We start from the raw sequence: 21,054 nt of genomic DNA on the forward strand, positions 1-21,054 counted from the left end.
CTCGTCGTCGCCGCCGTCACCGCCGCCGTCGAGAGAATTTTTGCGACGGCGTTGGCTGCTTTAGGCCCAGATAACTCTCCGTTATCCGCACACCGCAAGCGTACTGCTATGTGCGTGCCGGTTTCAATATCACCGAGGTGGGGGGGGGGATGAGCAGGGGCCCACGTGACCGCAACGTCTCAAGTATGTACCGTACGTTAAACTTCTTTCGCGTCGTACGTCGCCAGCCGTGCTCAGCGGAGGTGCGGAGAGACTGATGCACCGTGCACGCCAGACGGAGGCACTCCGCATCCGTCTCCCACTCACTCCCTCGTCGGCGAGAAACAACGAGTGCACAGCACGTTTGGCTACGTACGGAGCGAACGAAGTTCAACGCACAGCATACGTCCAGCTACCATCTACTTTCGCTTGGCATCATCCGTAGTTTTTTGGGGGGTTTTTGTCCGGGGCAATCGCCTCCCTCCCTCCCCTACCGGGTCGGCTACAACGCATTCCCACCCCACCACTACCCCCCCACGAAGTCGCCCACCACCACCACCCATCCCACCCGTTCAGTCACCCACGACCTGGAGCCGAGACCGAGCGCGGTTCACCGGCCGTGCTCGGAAATCTCCACGAGCCGAGGCCGCGCTTCTCCCTAAGCCTTGGCCTTCTCCTAAGCCTTAGCCCGAGCGGTGGCTGAAGATATGACTGTGAGAGTTCATCTGGGCAGAGATGAACAGCCTTGGCACATCGGTGTTGCTCGCGATGACGACGAGGGTGATGGTGGTGATGGTGACGATGGTGATGATGGTGACGATGGTGATGATGATGTTGCACGTGTCGGGAGACCGCAAATCAACTCGCGCCACGGTGGCTCGGAGATGTTAACTACCTCGCCTGGTATACAGGAGGTCGTGGTTTCCATCCCGACCCTGTGACACCTGCTGTATATTTGGAGTTTGGATGTTTCTCTCCCCGTGGTCGCGTGGATTTTTCTCCGGGTCCTCCGGGTTTTTCCTCCACATTTAGAATCAACGTCACGGCGTTTAGAGTAGTTGGCTGCTGCTATACACTTCCACGTGATGATGATTATCATGATAAGCCGTCATTCCGTTGAGCTATCATTTGTGACGGCCAGGTCGCTTCTAAAAAAGAGCTACACCGCTCAGAGTGTGGGCCTCACCCGGTTCAAAGAAAAACGAATTTCCCGTATTTATGGCATGGTAGTGTGTTGTCCTTCGCCCGCCACCTCTGATGAGCACGGGTTGGCTACGTACGGTAAGACAGAAGTTCAACGTACGCACGAACAACTCTGCCCCTGACGAGTTCTCTCGCTCTCGCCCCACCCACCCCGCTCGCTCCTGCGACCTTTTTATCCCGACGATTATTTCTCGGCCAGATCAAAAACAAACGCGTGAACGGATTTTTTTTCATTTTACGTATTTTATATCGATATATATTTAACGGTGCAAATTCAGTTCAGCTTGTGTAGTTGTACAAAGGCGAGGTTTTTTGTTGTTGTGAATATATATATTAAAAAGTCATATCGGTGTTGCATATATATACTGAACAACGCACTCTTAACCGTTCGATTTTTCATCCACGTGGAAGTGGAACTTAACTTTGAAATGTAAAACAAAAACTATCGTCGCTTTCTCGAGGCGGGTGCGTAAGTTATTCATCCAATTTAAATTTGTTGTTGTTTAAGCCCAGTTTTGCCAGCGCAGGGTTCCCCCGTCGGCTTCCGAGCAGCCTTGCCAAGCGGCCAGTAACAAGCAGCACCGTCACGGGTCGTAATGGATACGGAGTGCAGCGCGTCGCTTCAAACGGAGAAAGGGGTCGAGAGAAACGGGACACGCAGACACAGAGAGAGAGAGACCTGCTGAGATATACATCGATACAGATGATACACAAGAGATTACAAACACAAGTCCGTTCATGTTGCCTGCGGTAAATTCATAAGAATAATGTTTTTGTTGTTGGGTTCGATCGCGTAAATGTGAAGTTAAACCCGCCACCACCCGAGGTTTGTCGCGTAAACGAAACGTGGCCAACTAGTTACTAGTACAGCACTAACCGGTTGTGTGTTGGAGAGTGAGCCCACTACAACATTTACAATTCGAATAACGTGACGTTTCACTGGCGTTTGCAAGAAACCGCTCCGATGTACGCGATCTAACACCAAACACACGAAAAAATAATTTTATTCTGAATAATATTGGCCGCGAAAGCCTCCGTAGCAAATTCATCATTACACCCGCGTCTTATCCACTCCTCGCGACTGGGGTGGTGATCGTGCATTTGTGTGGGGTCACCGCTGCACTACCGCTCGGGGGGGCGGTGGTGCAGCGATTAGCAGCGCTGCGCTACGAATCTAGCGACCAGAGTTCGATTCCCGCTCACGGCCAACACCGGTGACGATTATCAGAACCGGTCCTGGGCCTCCCCTAGGTCGACTCAGCCTCAAATGTGTAAACATCCCTACTGGGGGAGACAAAGGCGGCCGGGCGTGGTGCTGACCGCCCACCACCCCCTCGTGTGCCACAGTGCCGGCCTTCGTAGGCCCTGCTGCTCGCTAACAGCCACTTTGCCTTGAGGGGTAATCGCGGGCGAAGGGGGCAGCCCCCTCCCGCTTTGTCGTACTCGGAGTTTGCGCGCAAGTCTTCTGAAGAATGCCAAATACGGGGAGGGATCTTCGTTGCGTCGCCTCTTTCAGAGAACGCCTTGCTGCACGCCATCGGTCACCTGAAGGATTCATGTTTTTCTACTCGCGTCCTGCAGTAGCTACTGTTGTCGTCGTGGGTTTTGTTTTTGTATTTGACGAACGCGTGATCATTATTGCACACGGAGTCTTGAACCGTTTCTCCCACGGGGGGTGGAAAAATCACGTGCTCGTTGGCAGGAGGAGGAGGAAAGGGGTGGGGGGCTGCTGCGACATTGGGACGTCGTAGGGGGTTGTAATTACTCCCCCGTTTTGAACGTTCGGGGTTTGTGCGTCGTACGGGAGGAAAAACCCGGAGGAAAATCGTGGAGAAATCACGGAGAAATCGTGGAGGAATGCTGGAGAATCGTGGAGAAATCCCGGAGAAATCGTGGAGGAATCCTGGAGAAATCCCGGAGAAATCGTGGTGAAATCTCGGAGAATCCTGGAGAAATCCCGGAGAAATCTCGGAGAAATCTCGGAGAAATCCCAGAGGAATCCCATCCATACGGACGAGGGGTAACAACACTCAAAACGAACGCTGAGAAGAGGGGTGGGGGGGCTTGCCAAAAAAGCAACTGACCGCTCATCAGCATTGGTTGAAGCTCCCTGACACACTCCTGATGAGACACTGGACGTCGACACCGGGACCCAACGTCGTGCTCGTGTTGACGCCAGTCGGTGTCGCCTGGTGATAAAATGCCCTTCCAGAAGGCCGTGTGGCTGATGGGATGAGCATTTGACTTCACGTTTTTTTTATTTGGATGGGCAAATATGGGAAGTAAGGCGTTTTATTGCTCGCATATTTATTTTATCTCAGATATAGCCGGTCGAATAACCTACTTTCTGTACTTCCGCAAAGCGTCGTGGAAGGCGAGACCGCCAACGTCGCCGTTGTGAACCTCCCCCAGGGAACGGCAGCGAAGTCGCTGCCCTGCTCGTGCGAGCCATCGCCACCTCGCGTGGGATGCGACCACCTCGCGTGGGATGCCGCGCAGTCGGTCTGCGTTGTCCTCCCGACACGGAGGCCAAACGCTCCTCGCGAATGGAATTGGCGGCGCAAGTACGCGGTGTGGGCCGGAGCCAAATGATCGATCTCCACTCTCGACACAAGACGACCAAATGTTGATTTAATTGACAGCCTCCTCCGTGTGCCACCCACCGCCATGCACCCACCCCAGTGACCCCACCCCAGTGACCCCCACCCCAGTGACCCCACCCCAGTGACCCCAACCCAGTGACCCCAGCCCAGTGACCCCACCCCAGTGACCCCAACCCAGTGACCCCAGCCCAGTGACCCCACCCCCGTGACCCCAACCTCGTGACCCCACCCCAGTGGCCCCACCCCAGTGACCCCACGTGGCCAGGGACTGTGGTGGCAGTGGCGAGAAGGGGCCTGGGTTGGGATGCCAACTCGGGCGTCTTGGTGTGCGGGGTTTCGACGTCGCGCCCCCCCCCACCTCCTCCCTCCTGTTTCCGTAATGGGGCTTCCGCTGGGGTTTTGGGTGCAAAGTGTTAATTGGTCAAAAACGTCGCAATGCTGAAACATGTCCTGCAAAAAATCACTCGGCTGGGATCCGCACGCAGCGGCAGCAGCAACAGCAACAGTAGCAGCAGCAACAACAGCAGGAGTAGAAACAGCAGCAGCAGCGGTAGCAGCAACAACAACAGTATCAGCAGTAGCAACAGCAGGAGTAGAAACAGCGGCAGCAGAATCAGTAGCAACAACTTCAGCATCAGTAGCAAGAGCAGCATCAGTAGAAACAGCAGCAGCAGCGGTAGCAACAACAGCAGAAGTAGAAAGAGCGGCAGCAGCATCAGTAGCAACAACTTCAGCATCAGTAGCAACAACTTCAGCATCAGTAGCAACAACTTCAGCATCAGTAGCAAGAGCAGCATCAGTAGAAACAGCAGCAGCAGCGGTAGCAGCAACATCAGGAGTAGAAACAGCAGCAGCAGCAGCGGTAGCAACAGCATCAACAGCAGCAGCATGAGCAGGAGTAGCACCAACAGCAGAAGGGGTAGAAACAGCAGCAGCATCAGCAGCAGCAGCCGCGCCGAAAGTGAAAACGGTGGCAGGACCCTCCTGAGAAAAAAACAAGTTTTGAGACTCTGTGAGACTTTCCTGGACACACACACGGAATTATAACCATCGTAATAATAATGATGATGATTACTCTACTTTACCACCACACGCCGCACACTTGTCATGCAACCATTTACAGTGCGGGGCCTGTAGCATGATGTTGTTATAAAGGGGCCATGAATAAAAGTGATGCCAGTTTAGATCTTAAGTTTTCGTGACTGCAATGTTCCATACTCTTTAGTTCTTTCGGTAAAGTCACGTAGGTATAAAATAAAAATAATCAAAAATAAATTAAATCACAATTAATTTAATTTATTTTGGATTATTTTTATTTTATTCCTAAATAAATTAAATTAATTGTAACTTAATTTATTTTTGATTATTTTCTTTTTAGTTCTTTCGGTAAAGTTACGTAGGTCTAAAATAAAATAATCAAAAATAAATTAAATTAATTGTGATTTAATTTATTAAATAATCAAAAATAAATTATCAAAAATAAATAAAATATGATTTAAAAATGTTTTTATTTTATACCGACGTGACTTTACCGAAAGAACTAAAAATAAAATAATGAAAAATAAATAAAATCACAGTCAAATGTATTTGTTATTATTTATTATTTTATACCTACGTGACTTTACCGAAAGAACAAAAAAGTGATGCCGATCTCCGCCCTTCGACTCTGGTATAACTCCACACTGGTGATGATGCCCACGTCTGCGGTGTTGTTATACAGCGAACAAACATTATCCACGGCGTTACCCAGCAGCGTGTGTAACCTGTACCTGCTGGCGAGAACCGCCGTGTGCACGTGTATGAATAATAAACAATTATAAGCCGCAAACTCGGGGACCTGATTTCGGGGTGATTTTTTCTTTCCGTTTCAAATGCCTTCTTGAATTCTAGATTTGAAGCTTTCGTGACTGCAAGGATCCATACTCTTAGTTCTTTCGGTAAAGTCACGTAGGTAAAAAAATGAAATTAAAATTAATAAAATAATAAAATCACGTTTCGGAGGCAACAGGAGTCTCCGTCATCAGGTGGGACCGTCACAGGCAGCAACGTCGTGATTTTATTATTTTATTTTTATTAATTTTTATTTCTTTTTTTACCTACGTGACTTTACCGAAAGAACTAAGAGTATGCCTTCTTAAATGTTTGATACCAATCGCATTGTCGGGCAATTAAAACATCGGCACGTGGTGTGTGCTCCCCGCTGATTACGCGACGCGGTTCAGAAGCCGGTGGTGGCTTTTGACTAAAAATTTGCAGCAAAACGGAAAAGTGCGGAAAGCAGCACGTGGAGAGAGACGCTGAAAGGCAGGGAGAGGAGCACGTGGAGGAGAGGACACGCTCAGGGTAGAGACATCACCACCACCACCACCTTCACATTGATCATCACCCAGCAGTGGATAGACCACGGTGATTACACTGAGCACGTGGAGGAGAGGACACGCTCAGGGTAGAGACATCACCACCACCACCACCTTCACATTGATCATCACCCAGCAGTGGATAGACCACGGTGGTGGTGATGACGAGAAGTGACGCTGCTACTTGGTGCACCGCGTCACTGTGTTGACGGGAAGTGACGTTGCTACCTGGCGTACCGCGTTAATGTGTTAACAGGAAGTGACGTTGCTACCTGGCGTTTCGCGTCACTGTGTTGACGGAAAGTGACGTTGCTACCTGGCGTTTCGCGTCACTGTGTTGACGGGAAGTGACGTTGCTACCTGGCGTTTCGCGTCACTGTGTTGACAGGAAGTGACGTTGCTACCTGGCGTTTCGCGTCACTGTGTTGACGGGAAGTGACGTTGCTACCTGGCGTTCCGCGTCACTGTGTTGACGGAAAGTGACGTTGTTACCTGGCGTACTGCGTCACTGTGTTGACAGGAAGCGACGCTACTACCTGGTGCACCGCGTCACTGTGTTGACGGGAAGTGACGTAAGCCCCGCGGCGCGGGTTCCCCGAAACGGAGCTCGCGGGGCAGCGTCTGGGTGTGACAGAGACACTCACAGAGACTCACACAGATACACACACAGAGACACACACAGAGAGACTCGGAGACACACAGAGACTCAGACAGAGACTCTCCCAGAGAGACTCGGAGACACACAGAGACTCAGACAGAGACTCTCCCAGAGAGACTCGGAGACACACAGAGACTCTCCCAGAGAGACACACACACAGATACACACACAGAGACTCACACAGAGAGACACACAGAGACTCACACAGAGAGACTCTCCCAGAGAGACACACACACAGATACACACACAGAGACTCACACAGAGAGACTCGGAGACACAGAGACACACACAGAGACTCTCCCAGAGAGACACACACACAGATACACACAGAGACTCACACAGAGACTCAGAGACACACAGAGACTCAGAGACAGACACAGAGACACTCACAGAGACTCAGAGACTCACACAGAGACACACACAGAGAGACACAGAGACTCACACAGAGAGACACAGAGACTCAGAGACTCACAAAGACACAGACTCAGAGACACAGAGACTCAGAGACAGAGAGACACACACACAGGCTTACACAGAGACTCACACAGAGACACGGAGACTCGGAGACTCACACAGAGACTCACACAGAGACACACACAGAGACTCTCACAGAGACTCGGCAGGACCAGAGCGGGGAAGTATGGACGCCGCGTGCGGGGCGACAGCGTCCACGCACGGTGAGTAGTTGTGTACTGTAGTTGTGTACTATAGTTGTGTACTGTAGTTGTGTACTGTAGTTGTAGACTGTAGTTGTAGACTGTAGTTGTGTACTGTAGTTGTAGACTGTAGTTGTAGACTGTAGTTGTGTACTGTAGTTGTAGACTGTAGTTGTAGACTGTAGTTGTAGACTGTAGTTGTAGACTAGTTGTGTACTGTAGTTGTGTACTGTAGTTGTAGACTAGTTGTGTGCTATAGTTGTGTACTGTAGTTGTAGACTGTAGTTGTGTACTGTAGTTGTGTACTGTAGTTGTGTGCTGTAGTTGTGTACTGTAGTTGTGTATTGTAGTTGTAGACTGTAGTTGTAGACTAGTTGTGTACTGTAGTTGTGTGCTGTAGTTGTAGACTGTAGTTGTGTACTGTTGTTGTGTACTGTAGTTGTGTGCTGTAGTTGTAGACTGTAGTTGTGTGCTGTAGTTGTAGACTGTAGTTGTAGACTGTAGTTGTGTACTGTAGTTGTGTGCTGTAGTTGTAGACTGTAGTTGTGTGCTGTAGTTGTAGACTGTAGTTGTAGACTAGTTGTGTACTGTAGTTGTAGACTAGTTGTGTGCTATAGTTGTGTACTGTAGTTGTAGACTGTAGTTGTGTACTGTAGTTGTGTGCTGTAGTTGTGTACTGTGGTTGTAGACTGTAGTTGTAGACTGTAGTTGTAGACTGTAGTTGTGTGCTGTAGTTGTAGACTGTAGTTGTGTGCTGTAGTTGTAGACTGTAGTTGTAGACTAGTTGTGTACTGTAGTTGTAGACTGTAGTTGTGTACTGTAGTTGTGTACTGTAGTTGTAGACTGTAGTTGTAGACTGTAGTTGTGTGCTGTAGTTGTAGACTGTAGTTGTAGACTGTAGTTGTGTACTGTAGTTGTAGACTGTAGTTGTAGACTGTAGTTGTAGACTAGTTGTGTACTGTAGTTGTAGACTGTAGTTGTGTACTGTAGTTGTGTACTGTAGTTGTAGACTGTAGTTGTAGACTGTAGTTGTGTGCTGTAGTTGTAGACTGTAGTTGTAGACTGTAGTTGTGTACTGTAGTTGTAGACTGTAGTTGTGTGCTGTAGTTGTAGACTGTAGTTGTGTACTGTAGTTGTAGACTGTAGTTGTAGACTAGTTGTGTACTGTAGTTGTAGACTGTAGTTGTGTACTGTAGTTGTAGACTGTAGTTGTAGACTGTAGTTGTAGACTAGTTGTGTACTGTAGTTGTAGACTGTAGTTGTAGACTGTAGTTGTGTACTGTAGTTGTAGACTGTAGTTGTGTACTGTAGTTGTAGACTGTAGTTGTGTGCTGTAGTTGTAGACTGTAGTTGTGTACTGTAGTTGTAGACTGTAGTTGTAGACTAGTTGTGTACTGTAGTTGTAGACTGTAGTTGTGTACTGTAGTTGTAGACTGTAGTTGTAGACTGTAGTTGTGTGCTGTAGTTGTAGACTGTAGTTGTAGACTAGTTGTGTACTGTAGTTGTAGACTGTAGTTGTGTACTGTAGTTGTAGACTGTAGTTGTAGACTAGTTGTGTACTGTAGTTGTAGACTCGTTGTGTGCTATAGTTGTGTACTGTAGTTGTGTGCTGTATTTGGTGTTTTACGACTTAAAACCTCGACGAGGCCACCGCACATCTTCGTGTTGTTGTTGCTGCTGCTAACATTTTACTTAAAACTTTCGTGACTGCTGGAATTCATATTCTTGGTTCTTTCGGTAAAGTCACGTAGATAGAAAATACAAAATAATAAAGTAAAAAAAGGAAAATAATTTTTTGACTTTAAATAATCTTTTTTTCCATTTATTTTTTATTAAATTGTATTCTTTTTATTTTCTATCTCCGTGACTTTACCGAAAGAACCAAGAATATGAGTTGCTGCTGCTGTTAAAAGACTCTCACCCCCTCGTTTCGATGGGTTAAATACCAGAACTTTTAATTGAAAATACAAGAATTGGTTTTACACTTTTCTGGTATTGAAACAGGATGTGTCAAGATGTGAAAACACCACAACAGAAACCTTTTGCATGGAATCATGGCTGTATTTACCACACGGTACTTGTTGTGAACATGCAAACAAAGAACACCCTCTGGTAGTATAAGATGATGTATTGTCTCTGGAGCTGATTGGTCCACGCTAGAGACAGCTTTCTTTAGAGCCTAGTCTCACTAACAGTGTTTATTGCCAGAAGGGGTAAAACCCATTCTTATATTTTGATACTGGGAATAAAGTTCCCATGATGTAGCTGCTCACCCCGAGCTCTCAATGTCCTGATAGGTGGCATTGTCTTTGTGCTGTTTGACTTTTGGCATCCTCTGGTCTGACACTGTTAGTGAGACTAGGCTCTAAAGAAAGCTGTCTCTGGTGTGGACCAATCGGTTTCAAAGACAACGCATTTATTTTGATTTAAAGCTTTCGTGACTGCAGGGATTCATCTTCTTGGTTCTTTCGGTAAAGTCGTCACGTAGCAGTGAAAGAAGAAAGTATCATTATTTATTTATCATTATTATTTTATAATAATAGTAAAAAAATCTTGTTCTTTTATAATAATAATAAAATAATACAAATAGAAAACTATAAAATTCTCACGACGTTTCGACTGCAACACAAGCAATAATCATCAGGTGTAAAATCCACAGCAATACAAAGATTTAACACCTGATGATGATGATTGCTTGTGTTGCAGTCAAAACGTCGTGAGAATTTTATTGTTTTATATTTTTTAAATTGTATTATTTCCCTTCTACGTGACTTTACCGAAATAACCAAGACAATGCATAGATTATCAGAGCATTTTTGTTTGCATTTTCACCACAAGCTCCATTGTGAGGTTAAGGCAGCAACTTGATTCCTTCCAAGAGGTATCTATTTGGTGTTTGAACATCTGAACACACCACCTGTTTTATTACCAGAGGAGGATAACACACAACCTGTTAGTATTTCATTTGATTCCATTTGTTATTGCTCTCACATCTTTTTGACTTTAGAAGGAGAGAGTGTCGGGAAGGAGGAGGGGGTGCTGTTCAGCCACCCCCATCCCGGAGGAATCCTTGAAAGTTTTTCCGGCACGTGAAAAGGCCCCGGCGTTTGTTGCCAGCCGCATGCTAGTCGCTGCGGGGATGGTGGGGCTGAGTCAGACGTCGCAATCGGGTACCCGATACCCGTACCCTACCCGATACCCGTACCCTACCCGATACCCGTACCCTACCCGATACCCGTACCCTACCCGATACCCGGCTACCCGTACCCGGCCGGGTATGGTTACGGGTACCCGTTTGCGACCCTGGTGCGGCCGGGTACGGGTACGGGTAGGCCGTGAGTCACTGGTGAGTAACCGTTTGTCACTCATTTCGGGTAGGGTACGGGTACGGGTAGGGAACGGGTACCCGTACCCGGCTGGGTACGGGTACGGGTACCCATTTGCGACCCTGGTGCGGCCGGGTACGGGTAAGGAATCAAAACCCGTTTGCGACCTCTGGGCTGAGTGGTGTACAAAGTCGAAAATCGCCGCCGGACCTTTCGCACGTCCAGTTTATTGGGCCAATTGCTGACGTGGCTAGGCGATGTTATCTCCCTCGTCTGGTACGCAAGAAGTGGTGGGTTCGATCCCGACTCTGACGGAGTTTGCGTGTCTCTCTCTCTCTCGCTCTGCGGTGGTCCGGTTTTTCCCCTCCGCATTTAGAATCGACGTCAGCACGCGTTTCAGAGTTTTTTGACTACTGCTGTACATGTCCACGTGGTGATCATGAGCCACTTTCGTTGAGCTATCATTTGTGTGGTCAGGTCACTTTTGAAACTGAGCTATACACAAACCTGTCAACTCCTTACCAGTGCCCTACCTTATTACAGACCAATTCAGACCTCATTGGTCACCCCGTGCCCCTTATACATCTCAACGTGCATCCTACAAAGTCCCATCACAAGCGAGAAACACAAACACATAGACAAACGTTTAAATGTTTTTTCCGTATTGAAACGGCTGTACGCCGTATGAACCTGAAAACTCAATTTCCCTGAACTGGGTGAACCATATGGGTTGGCAGGTATGCACATAGCTTTTAAAATAAAATAAAAACTTGGAGTGATGATGGTGTGGGCCAGTGGTAGGAGGACACCGTGGTTGGCACAACAATGCTGCCTCTTCTTCTTCTTCTGGTGTACACTCGGTCTCCTGTGAGGTTATCAATCGCAGGGGCAAGAGAGTCGATGATGTACACCATTGTTTGGTTACCGTCTACGAAGGCACATCGTGGACCACAATACAATAATGTCCGTGTGTACGCACGTTGAACTTCCTTGGCACCGTACGTAGCCAACGGTGCCAATCGGAAGTGCTACTATAAAACTCGGAGGTACTACTATAGCGATAGTAACGCTTGATAACGATAATAATTCTTCTAATCCACCACTCAAGACAATGCATTCACATGGAGCTCTCCCTGTTGCGGTATTGGGAGATATTCTCCTCCCCACGATGTACGCACGTACGTGTGTACGTACGCTGAACTTCTTTCGCACCGTACGTAGCCAACCGTGCCAATCGGCGGTGCGGGAACGACGAGACGTGCCCCGGTTTGTCCAATGTCTCACCTTTTACTTCGCGTCTTACAGAGCGCGGGGGGATGGCGATCCCCCCTACCCCCAACGCGACATCCCTCCCGGCTTCGGGCGAGCGGCCTCCACGTCTCCCGTCCCTCGTCTGCTGGCGGCTGGACGAGGCCTCGGTGGCGCGCGCCACGCCGCTCTTTGGGGTCTCCGCGGGCGGAGGCCGCGTGACGGCGGTGGCGTGCAGCGGCGCCCGGCGCTTGATCGTCCTGGCGGAGGACGGAACGGCGCAGGAGTGCGGCGCGAGCGGAGACGGCTTTCAAGGTGTGGGGGGGGGGGGGGCGACGAGACGCGCACGCTGAAGACAAAGATCCCCCGTGTGGCCTTTAACAGACCGTCAGGGCAAGCGCTGTTAGCGAGCACCTACGAAGGCCGGCAACGGCACACGAGGGGGTGGATCGCCAGCACCACGCACGGCCGCCTTTGTCTCCCCAGTGGCGATGTTTTACAGACCGCACCGGGTACTCATTTGAGGCCGAGTCGACCTAGGGGGAGGCCCAGGAGCGGTTCAGATAATCGTCACCGGTGTTGGCCGAGAGCGGGAATCGAACTCGGGGTCGCCGGGTTCGTAGCGCAACGTAGCGCAACGTAGCGCTAACCGCTACTCCACCGCTCCCCACGCTCGCACGCACGCACGCACATACACACACGGACATGCGGCCCCCCTCCCCGGCCCCCCCGGGGGGGGAGGCCTAGCCGACCGCAAGGCCGCGGGGCGGCGCCGGTCGCCAGGCGACGGCGGCCGCCGGCCATCTCCTAACGATCTCTAACGAGGGTAAAACTTTGCTCGCCGCGCTCTCCGCTCGTCTTTGAGGTTCGTGGCTCGTCGCCGGCGCTTCGTCGTGCCGCGTTGTTTTTAATCGTTGCCAACATTGTTTGACTCGACTGGGAGAATTTAGAAGGGGCTGCTGAGTTGTTGAGCATGGTGGGAGGGGGGTGGGGGCGTTGTGGGGGCAGTGCTGAGCCCCCTCTGGCTCCGGATCATCTTTACGGCTTCCCCCACGAGATCCGCTTGCACGCTCGGTTCTCCAACAGAATCAGAAACGTGATCTTTATTTATCCTCCAGAAATCCGATGAGCAATGAAGCTCTTTTTCACAGATATCCAGTAGGAGATTAGCACCGCGGAGCGAGCGTTCCATTACGGAGTCTTTGTCTGTAAGAGGTTTTTTTGGGTTAGATTGCGTAAATATAAATGTGTCGTTAAACCCACCACCACCCGACACAATTAGTAAGGTTTGTCACGTTTACAGAACGTGCCAATTCTTTGTCTTCGTCCGATCACGTGACGTGCCGCCGATGAGATAGTCGGGGTGGGCGAACGGAGGTGCTGACGTACAGGAGAGCGAACGCTTCCTCTGAGAATCAACATTCGTCTCCTCTTCGCGAAGGGAGGGCGGGGGGGGGCAGGCGGCGGTGGTGCACTTGATCGCGATCCGCGGGGCGCAACCCGCCGCCTCGCCCGTCACGCTGGCGCTAACCGTTCCCATTCCTCACGCGACACGGTCCCCCCCTCTGCCCGCCCCCCACCTTGTCCCACCCTCTGCCGCTGCGTGTGCAGCTGTGCCCGCGAAGCGGCTGACGCAGGTGAGCTGCGGGGAGCATCACGCGGTGGCGCTCACTGGCGACGGGCAGCCGCTCACGTGGGGCGGCAGGGACGCGCCCAGGTGAGTGGCACGGGGGGCGCCGCTCGCGGTGAGATGGGGCAGCCCGAGCTCGGCGGAGAGTCGCTGCGGTGGCCAGGAGATGTTGACTACCTCGCCTGGTACGCAGGAGGTCGTGGGGTCAATCCCGACCCTGACGCCTGCTGTATTGGAGTTTGCCGTGTCTCTCTTTCTCATCATCATCACGGTGGCTAGGAGATATTGACTACCTCGCCTGGTATGCAAGAGGTCGTGGGTTCGATCTCGACCCTGACGCCTGCTGCTGTATATTTGGAGTTTGCGTGTCTCTCCCTCTCCCCGTTGTGGTCGCGGGTTTTTCCCTTCGCATTTAAAATCAAAATCACGCATTTAAGAGTATTTGCCTGCTGTAAATTCCCACGTGATGATAAGCCACTTTATTGAGCTATCATTTGTGATAGCCAGGTCGCTTCTGAAAAAGAGCTACATAGCTCGGTGGGGCCTTACCTGGTAAAACAAAAATAGTTTAGTTTTAGTTCGATAATGACTGTTCCCACCACCAGACACTGACTGTTTCCACTCGTCCATTCTGCGTTCACCCACCACACTGCAGGTCACAACAACAACACTCGCTCACCCACTCACTCACCACAATTCCCTATCCCATCGTTGTCTCTTTTACCCCAAGCTCCCACAACAACAATAATTCATTCAGGAAACAGAATATCACTCGCCACTCATTGTAAGCCGTGGTCCGGGAATCGAACTCAGGTCAGCGGGTTCATATGCTAATCACCGTGCCACTAGTCTCCCAAACTCCCGTGTGTTTGAAAAAATGTACCTATTAAATATCAAATCGCTTTTACATTATCTATGGACACGTGATGTAGCTGCTCACACCGAGCTATGAATGCTCTGATACGTGCATTGTCGTTGCGCTGCACGCATTTTGGCGTTCTCTGGTCTGACCCTGGTGAGACTAGGCCATAAAGATGGCTATCTCCGGTGCAGGCTAATCCGTTTCAAAGACAATGCATAGATTAATGAATTATCAGAACATGTTTTGTTTGCATGCTCACCATGAATACCACATTTGGTTAATGCAGACTTGATTCCTTGAAAAAGGATTCTATTTGGTTTTTGAACATCTTAACACACCACCCGGGTAAAACCTATTCTTATTTTTCATATTGTCAATAATTATTCAAGCATGAAATCGGCGATGAAAGTGTCACGTTGCGATTTTTTTGTGCCGAAATCTCTTCCCGCAGAGCGACCGTGGATTTGCAACCGGCGCCCAAGCAGCAGAGAAACAGATCGGGGAAGAAAAACCAAAGGAAGCCGGCGGTGGCGCAGACGACGACGGCGGCGGCAGGAGACGCCCGGAGCGTCTCCGCTCCCAGGCCAGTGCTGGTCCACTCGAGGCCGGAGGTTCTCATCCCGTGGGGGGCCACGCAGGGCAGCGGCATTGTTTCGAACGAAGATTTGCGACCAAGTTATTCGTCAGCGGAGTGTTTTTAATGTGCACGTTTGAACTTCTTTCGCGCCGTACGTAGCCAATCACGCTAATCGTAGGTGCGTCTCGAGCGATGCAACAGTCCGTCTCAGCTCATGCGTACGAGCTGATTTCACTGCGTGTTTTATTCCTTGGCTACGTAGAGTCCGCAAGCAATTCAACTTACATACAGAGATGGCGACGGCTTGCATAGGCCCATAATCTGTCGCACCGTACGTAGCCAACCGCGTGCTAATTGGAGGTGCGGAGGAAGGGTACAAACTATAGGTCTATGTGGGTCTTTATGTGAGTCTGTGTCTGCATGTTGAACTTCTTTCGTACCGTACGTAGCCAACCGTGCGAATCGGAGGTTGCGGGGGGAAGGACAACAAATTAAACACAAAAAGCAGCTCTAAAGAAATGAGCTTTCAATCTGGATGATGATTTAAAATGTGCATAGCTCCGAGTGGCTTCCCAATAATGGAAGGAAGAGCGTTCCAGACGGCCTCAAAAGCGCGTTTTAGAGCATTTGGTTGCTGCTATAAATGTCCACGTGATGCTGATGATGCTGATGATGCTGATGATGAGAGGCACTTGGTTGAGCTATCATTTGTGACGGCCACGTCACTTCTGAAAAAGAACTAATAATGTTTTATTATTATTTCCATTCTACGTGACTTTACCGAAAGAACCAAGAAGATGAATCCCTGCAGTCACGAAAGCTTTAAATCTAAATTTAAAAAAAAGTTCAGTTTTAGTTTATTAAAACGATCGTGCCGAAACCAAATGCATTCAATAAAACCGTTGTTAATTTTACGCAAATTAAAGTTGGCGGTGATGGGCGCGTGCGGTTCACAGGCCGGTGAACATCGTAGTGGACGCATTCCGGAGGGTGCCGGTGGTGCAGGTCTCGTGCGGAGCCCACCACACCCTCGCTCTCTCCAGCGGTACGCCACCGTTCAATCCTCGCATCTCCCTCGATCCCCCCCCCCCCCACCATGTATAGCAGCTGATATACAAGTAAACAAATACACACACTTTGTGATGCACCGCACAGTTTTAGATTTTTTACGTCCAGAGGTGCAGGAAGCCACAGATCCGCACCTCCGATTAGCACGGTTGGTTACGTACGATGCAACAAAGAAGTTCACTACCCATAAACCAACACTACCCATAAACCTACACTACCCATAGACTCAACACTACCCATCGACTAACACTACCCATAGACTCAACACTACCCATAGACGAACACTACCCATAGACCAACACAACCCATAGACTCAACACTGCACCTCCGATGAACTTACGTACGTACTACCCATAAGAGGTTTTTGAGTTAGATGGCGTAAATATAAATGTGTCGTTAAACCCGCCACCACCCAACGCAGCCAATTAGTAAGGTTCGTCAAGCAAAACGTGTCAATTCGTTACGAGGTATGGTGGTGCGGTGCGGTGCGGTGGCATCGTGTACGTACGGTGAACCGTACGTTGAACCGTACGTACCCAACCGTGCTAATCGGAGGTGCGGGCGAAGCACAACAAACTAAATGCAACAACAACAAGCAGCAGTCCTAAAGAAATTAGATTTCAATGTAGATGATTTGAAAGTTCACGGTGGCTTCTTAACATTGAAAGGAAGAGCATTCCAGACGGCCGCGCGGTGCGGCTGTGCGGATGGTGCCGGCGTGGCGGTGACGCCCTCCCGCTTGGTGATTTTCACCGCGTGTGGTGTTTGCGCTTGGTGTTTCTCAGCGAGCGTGGTGTTTGCGCTTGGTGTTTCTCAGCGAGCGTGGTGTTTGCGCTTGGTGTTTCTCAGCGAGCGTGGTGTTTGCGCTTGGTGTTTCTCAGCGAGCGTGGTGTTTGCGTGGGGGACGAACGACCGCGGGCAGCTGGGCCTGGGCGCCGCGGTCCCGCGGAGCGACCCGCTGGCCGTGGGGGCCCTGTGCGGGATGCCCGTGAGGGCCCTGGCAGCCGGCGCCGCGCACAGCCTGGCCGTGACGCTCACCGGCGGCGTCTTCGTCTGGGGCGCCAACGATCACCGCCAGCTGGGCCTCGACCGTCTGCAAGGTTCCTCGCTCAACGTTTTTGTTTCCCTCTTTCAACTTCTCTTCATCCGACTGCTACGACTGCGTGGGGTTTTTTTCTTCTTTTTTTCTTCTTTTTACTTCTTATTTTCAAAATTATTTCTTCCGTTTTCCTTCTGTTTTCCTTCCTTATTTCGTCTTTTTCCTTATTTTTTTCTTCCTTCTTTCTTTTTATTATATTTTCCTTCCCTTTTCCTTTCTTCTTTTTTTCTCTACTTCCCCCCCCTCCCTCCTCCCCCCGTTGCGCTGCGTCGAGTTTCAAGTAAAATCCGTTTAACCGAGTGAGGACTCGCCAACTGACCGGCTCGTGTCTTCGGAACAGCGTGCCGCACGTTGTTTGCGTTGTTCGGCACGGACTCCCAGGAGAAGCTCCCACCCCACCCCCGTGCACCTGGAGAGGAACGTCAAGACGGAAGTTTTATCTCGTTCCACGAATCTTTCCCGCTCCGTTAGAGAAATATGTAGTGATGCCATCATCGGCATCGTTGTCAGCCATGGTCAGTCCGCTGCTGGATGAATCCTCCCCAAGCCGCCACCATCCTGCGCGAGACTCCTGACGCGACGATCCACCCAGCGCCACCACGCAAACTGATTTCGTCGCTCCGTCTGCACGCCGGACGTCCGCGTGGAAGCGTTACGCTCCTTGGCAGCCCCCTTACGTGTTTATCTTTGACCGCCGTCGCCCCATCGTCCCTCCTGGCCGTGGCAAAGCCCTTCCCAAGCACCGCGCGCTCTCATAAACGTTTGGACGACTGACCTTCGTGCATTTTTCGTTCTACGTGTTCACAGAAACTGAACTTTTACATGTTACTTATTGATTTTAAACTAAACTCTTTTTATTTTACTGGGTAAGGCCCACTGAGCTGTATAGCTCTTTTTCAGAAGCGACCTGGCCACAAATGATAGCCCAACGAAGTGGCTTATCACCACGTGGAAATGTATAGTAGCCAAATACTCTAAACGCGTGATGTTGATTCTAAATGTGGAGGGAAAAAAAACGGAGGACCCGGAGAAAAATATACGTGACCACGGGGAGAGACACACACAAACTCCAAATATACAGCAGCAGGCGTCAGAGCCAAGATTGAACCCATGACCTCCTGTACACCAGGCGAGAGAGTTAACATCTTCTAGCCACCGTAGCACCCCATGTCTTTTGCCCAGCTCGCGCCTCTCCCTACGCTTCTTTGTACGCAGGTTGAACGTCTTTCGCACCATACGTAGCCGACCACGCTAATCGGGGGGGTTCTCGGTTTTGCGAGCCACGTTTCTGCGTCGTACCACCTGGGAGCACTCGCCGATTAAGCCTCTCTTACTTGAGGCCGCAGGGGCGCGAGAAAAATCTATTTGTTACCAAGACTCAGAGTTCCAGTGGTGACGTAGTTCTTTGCCGGATTTCTTCTCCCACCCAGACGCCTACGAGGTCGTGCGATTGGAGATCCTGCGGGCGCGGCACGTTGTCCACGCGTCCTGCGGTGACCGGCACACGGCGCTGCTGACCAAGGTACCGCCGGGCGAGGGTGGCGAACGATTACCGGCCGTGAAAAACAAGCGGATCGTGGTTTAACACCCAGTCGGCTTTCGCGACCAATATTATCCACAGTAGAGGGTTTTTTCGGGTGAGGTCGCGTCAATATATAAACGTGTCGTTAAACCCGCCACCAACCGACACGGTCAGTTGGTAAGATTTGTCACGTCAACCAAACGTGACAATTCGTTACGAGTACAGCACCACCGGTGTGTTGGAGAGTAAACCCACTACTTTTACAATTACTCTCCAACACACCGGTTTGATGTACCAGTAACGAATTGGCACCTTTTATTCACGTGACAAACCTGACTAATTGGCCGTGTCGGGTGGTAGCGGATTTAACGACACATTTATAGTTTAGAGGAGCGAACCGCGCGGTGGCACGGTGGTGTTACAAGTTGACATCGCGATCGTTATTTCGCTCGGAGTGCCCCGCCAGTTGTGTCGGAGGCTACGCGAGGGGATCGTTGTCCGTGACTACGCCGTGTCCGCTGCGCTACAGGAGGGGACGGTGCTCATTCTCGGTGGGGCTGCACCTCCTCCTGCTGCAGCTGCAGCTGCAGCTGCTACGACGTCAACCGAACAGCTGGCTCACAGCTCTGTGGTGACGGAGTGTGGCATCAGCGGAATATCACAGATCGCCTGCAGCAGGTACGCAGCGTTTTGGCGCCGATGACGTAGCTGACGTTGGCGGTGTCGGCACCAAGCACGGACGACAATAACAACAACAACACAAAACACTCAACGCATTCATTGATTACTCTGCGGCCCTTAGAAGAAAAAAAAATCAAAGTTAATAACAGGCGACGTCTCGGCGCTCTAAGTCGTTTGCCTTACGTTTGCTGCGGTCGCCGCCCCACTGCACTGCTCGTCCCCGTTCACGAGCCGTTTGGCGAACCCTAAGAACCTAAGAATATGAACCCACTCCGTTCGCCCGCCGCCCGTCCGTGGCGAGCCTCCTCTCTGCTGACGACGGCCGCTGCTCCCCGACCGCTGCAGGTTTCACACGGCGGCGCTGAGCGCCGACTCGAGAAGAATCTACTTGCTGGCGACGCCGCAGGGACCCGGCACGCAGGAGGGCGGCACCACGGAGCTGCAGCTGGACGGGGTCTCACCTGGGGGTCCGGCCGGCCCAGGTACGTACGTTGTACGTACGGTGTACGTATGTTGTACGTATGTTGTACGTATGTTGTACGTATGTTGGATGTATGTTGTACGTATGTTGTACGTATGTTGGATGTATGTAAGAGCGGTAGCGTCGCGGTTAGTGCGCCGCGCTACCAACCTGGTGACCCGCGGTCGTTTCCCGCTCGCGGCCACCAACACCACTGACGGATTATCTGAACCGGTCATGGGCCTCCCCTAGGTCGACTCAGCCTCAAATTAGTACCTGGTGCGGTGTGTAAACATCGCCACTGGGGAGACAAAGGCGGCCGGGCGTGGTGCTGGCCACCCAACCCCTCGGGTGCCATGCCGGCCTTCGTAGGTGCTCGCTAACAGCACTTGCCCCAACAGTCTGTTCTGGCTATCGGGGGGATCTTTGTCTTTGTATGTAGTATGTATGTTGAACTTCTTTCGCACCGTACTTAACCAACCATGTAAATCGGAAGTGCGGGGGACGGACAACCAACTAAACACAAAGAGCATTTCTAAACAAATTAGTTTTCAATCGAGATTTAAAAGTGCATACAAAGACACAAAGAGACTCGTGTTTATATCTCTAGGGGTCTACACATCTCTGTGGGTCTCTATGTATTTCTATGGGTCTCTATGTATCTCTATGCATTTCTATGTATCTCTGTGGGTCTCTATAGATCTCTACGGGGTTCTATGTATCTCCAGGGGTCTCTGTGTATCTCCACGGGCCTCAATTTTCCCACTCGTGAAGCAGATGTGGTGCCCATCGGCCAACCGTCGGTGGCGTTCCGGTGACGCGGTTTGACGGTCACGTCACCGCTAACGTGCCCGAGATGGCGAGAGCGTCAAACCCGGGAGGCGCGCGATCGACGCCCCGAGTGAGCGACACTGACGTTGTGAACGTCTCCCGCAGCCGGCGGCATCGTCGTGAGGGACATTTTTGCCGGAGGCAGCCGCGTCTACGCCACCTGCTGCGGCGCAGAGGTGAGCGTTCGCTCCGCGGCACTGCGACTGATGCTGCTGCACGAGACTAATTGCTGCGTCCGCGACTCCGCTCGCCTGCCGAGGAAAGCCTCTCCGTGCTTAGCGGAGAAGGGGGCGG

The 21,054-nt window shown here is 50.8% G+C and overlaps 1 protein-coding gene across 1 annotated transcript in view; it reads left to right on the plus strand.

The window, feature by feature from the left end:
* The first annotated feature begins 6,709 nt into the window (after window positions 1-6,709).
* LOC144951742 (putative E3 ubiquitin-protein ligase HERC4) overlaps window positions 6,710-21,054 on the plus strand; it is a 34,902-nt gene continuing 20,557 nt past the window's right edge. The window contains exons 1-10 of the mRNA XM_078882079.1: window positions 6,710-7,477; window positions 12,088-12,345; window positions 13,642-13,747; window positions 14,974-15,105; window positions 16,056-16,144; window positions 17,049-17,267; window positions 18,697-18,788; window positions 19,318-19,466; window positions 19,815-19,951; window positions 20,866-20,936. Of these exons, the coding sequence (XP_078738205.1) occupies window positions 7,441-7,477; window positions 12,088-12,345; window positions 13,642-13,747; window positions 14,974-15,105; window positions 16,056-16,144; window positions 17,049-17,267; window positions 18,697-18,788; window positions 19,318-19,466; window positions 19,815-19,951; window positions 20,866-20,936 (1,290 nt within the window). The 5' untranslated portion in view covers window positions 6,710-7,440. The remainder of the gene's footprint in view (window positions 7,478-12,087; window positions 12,346-13,641; window positions 13,748-14,973; window positions 15,106-16,055; window positions 16,145-17,048; window positions 17,268-18,696; window positions 18,789-19,317; window positions 19,467-19,814; window positions 19,952-20,865; window positions 20,937-21,054) is intronic.

Source organism: Lampetra fluviatilis, chromosome 63 (genome assembly GCF_964198595.1).
Source record: "Lampetra fluviatilis chromosome 63, kcLamFluv1.1, whole genome shotgun sequence".
Lineage (NCBI taxonomy): Eukaryota > Metazoa > Chordata > Hyperoartia > Petromyzontiformes > Petromyzontidae > Lampetra > Lampetra fluviatilis.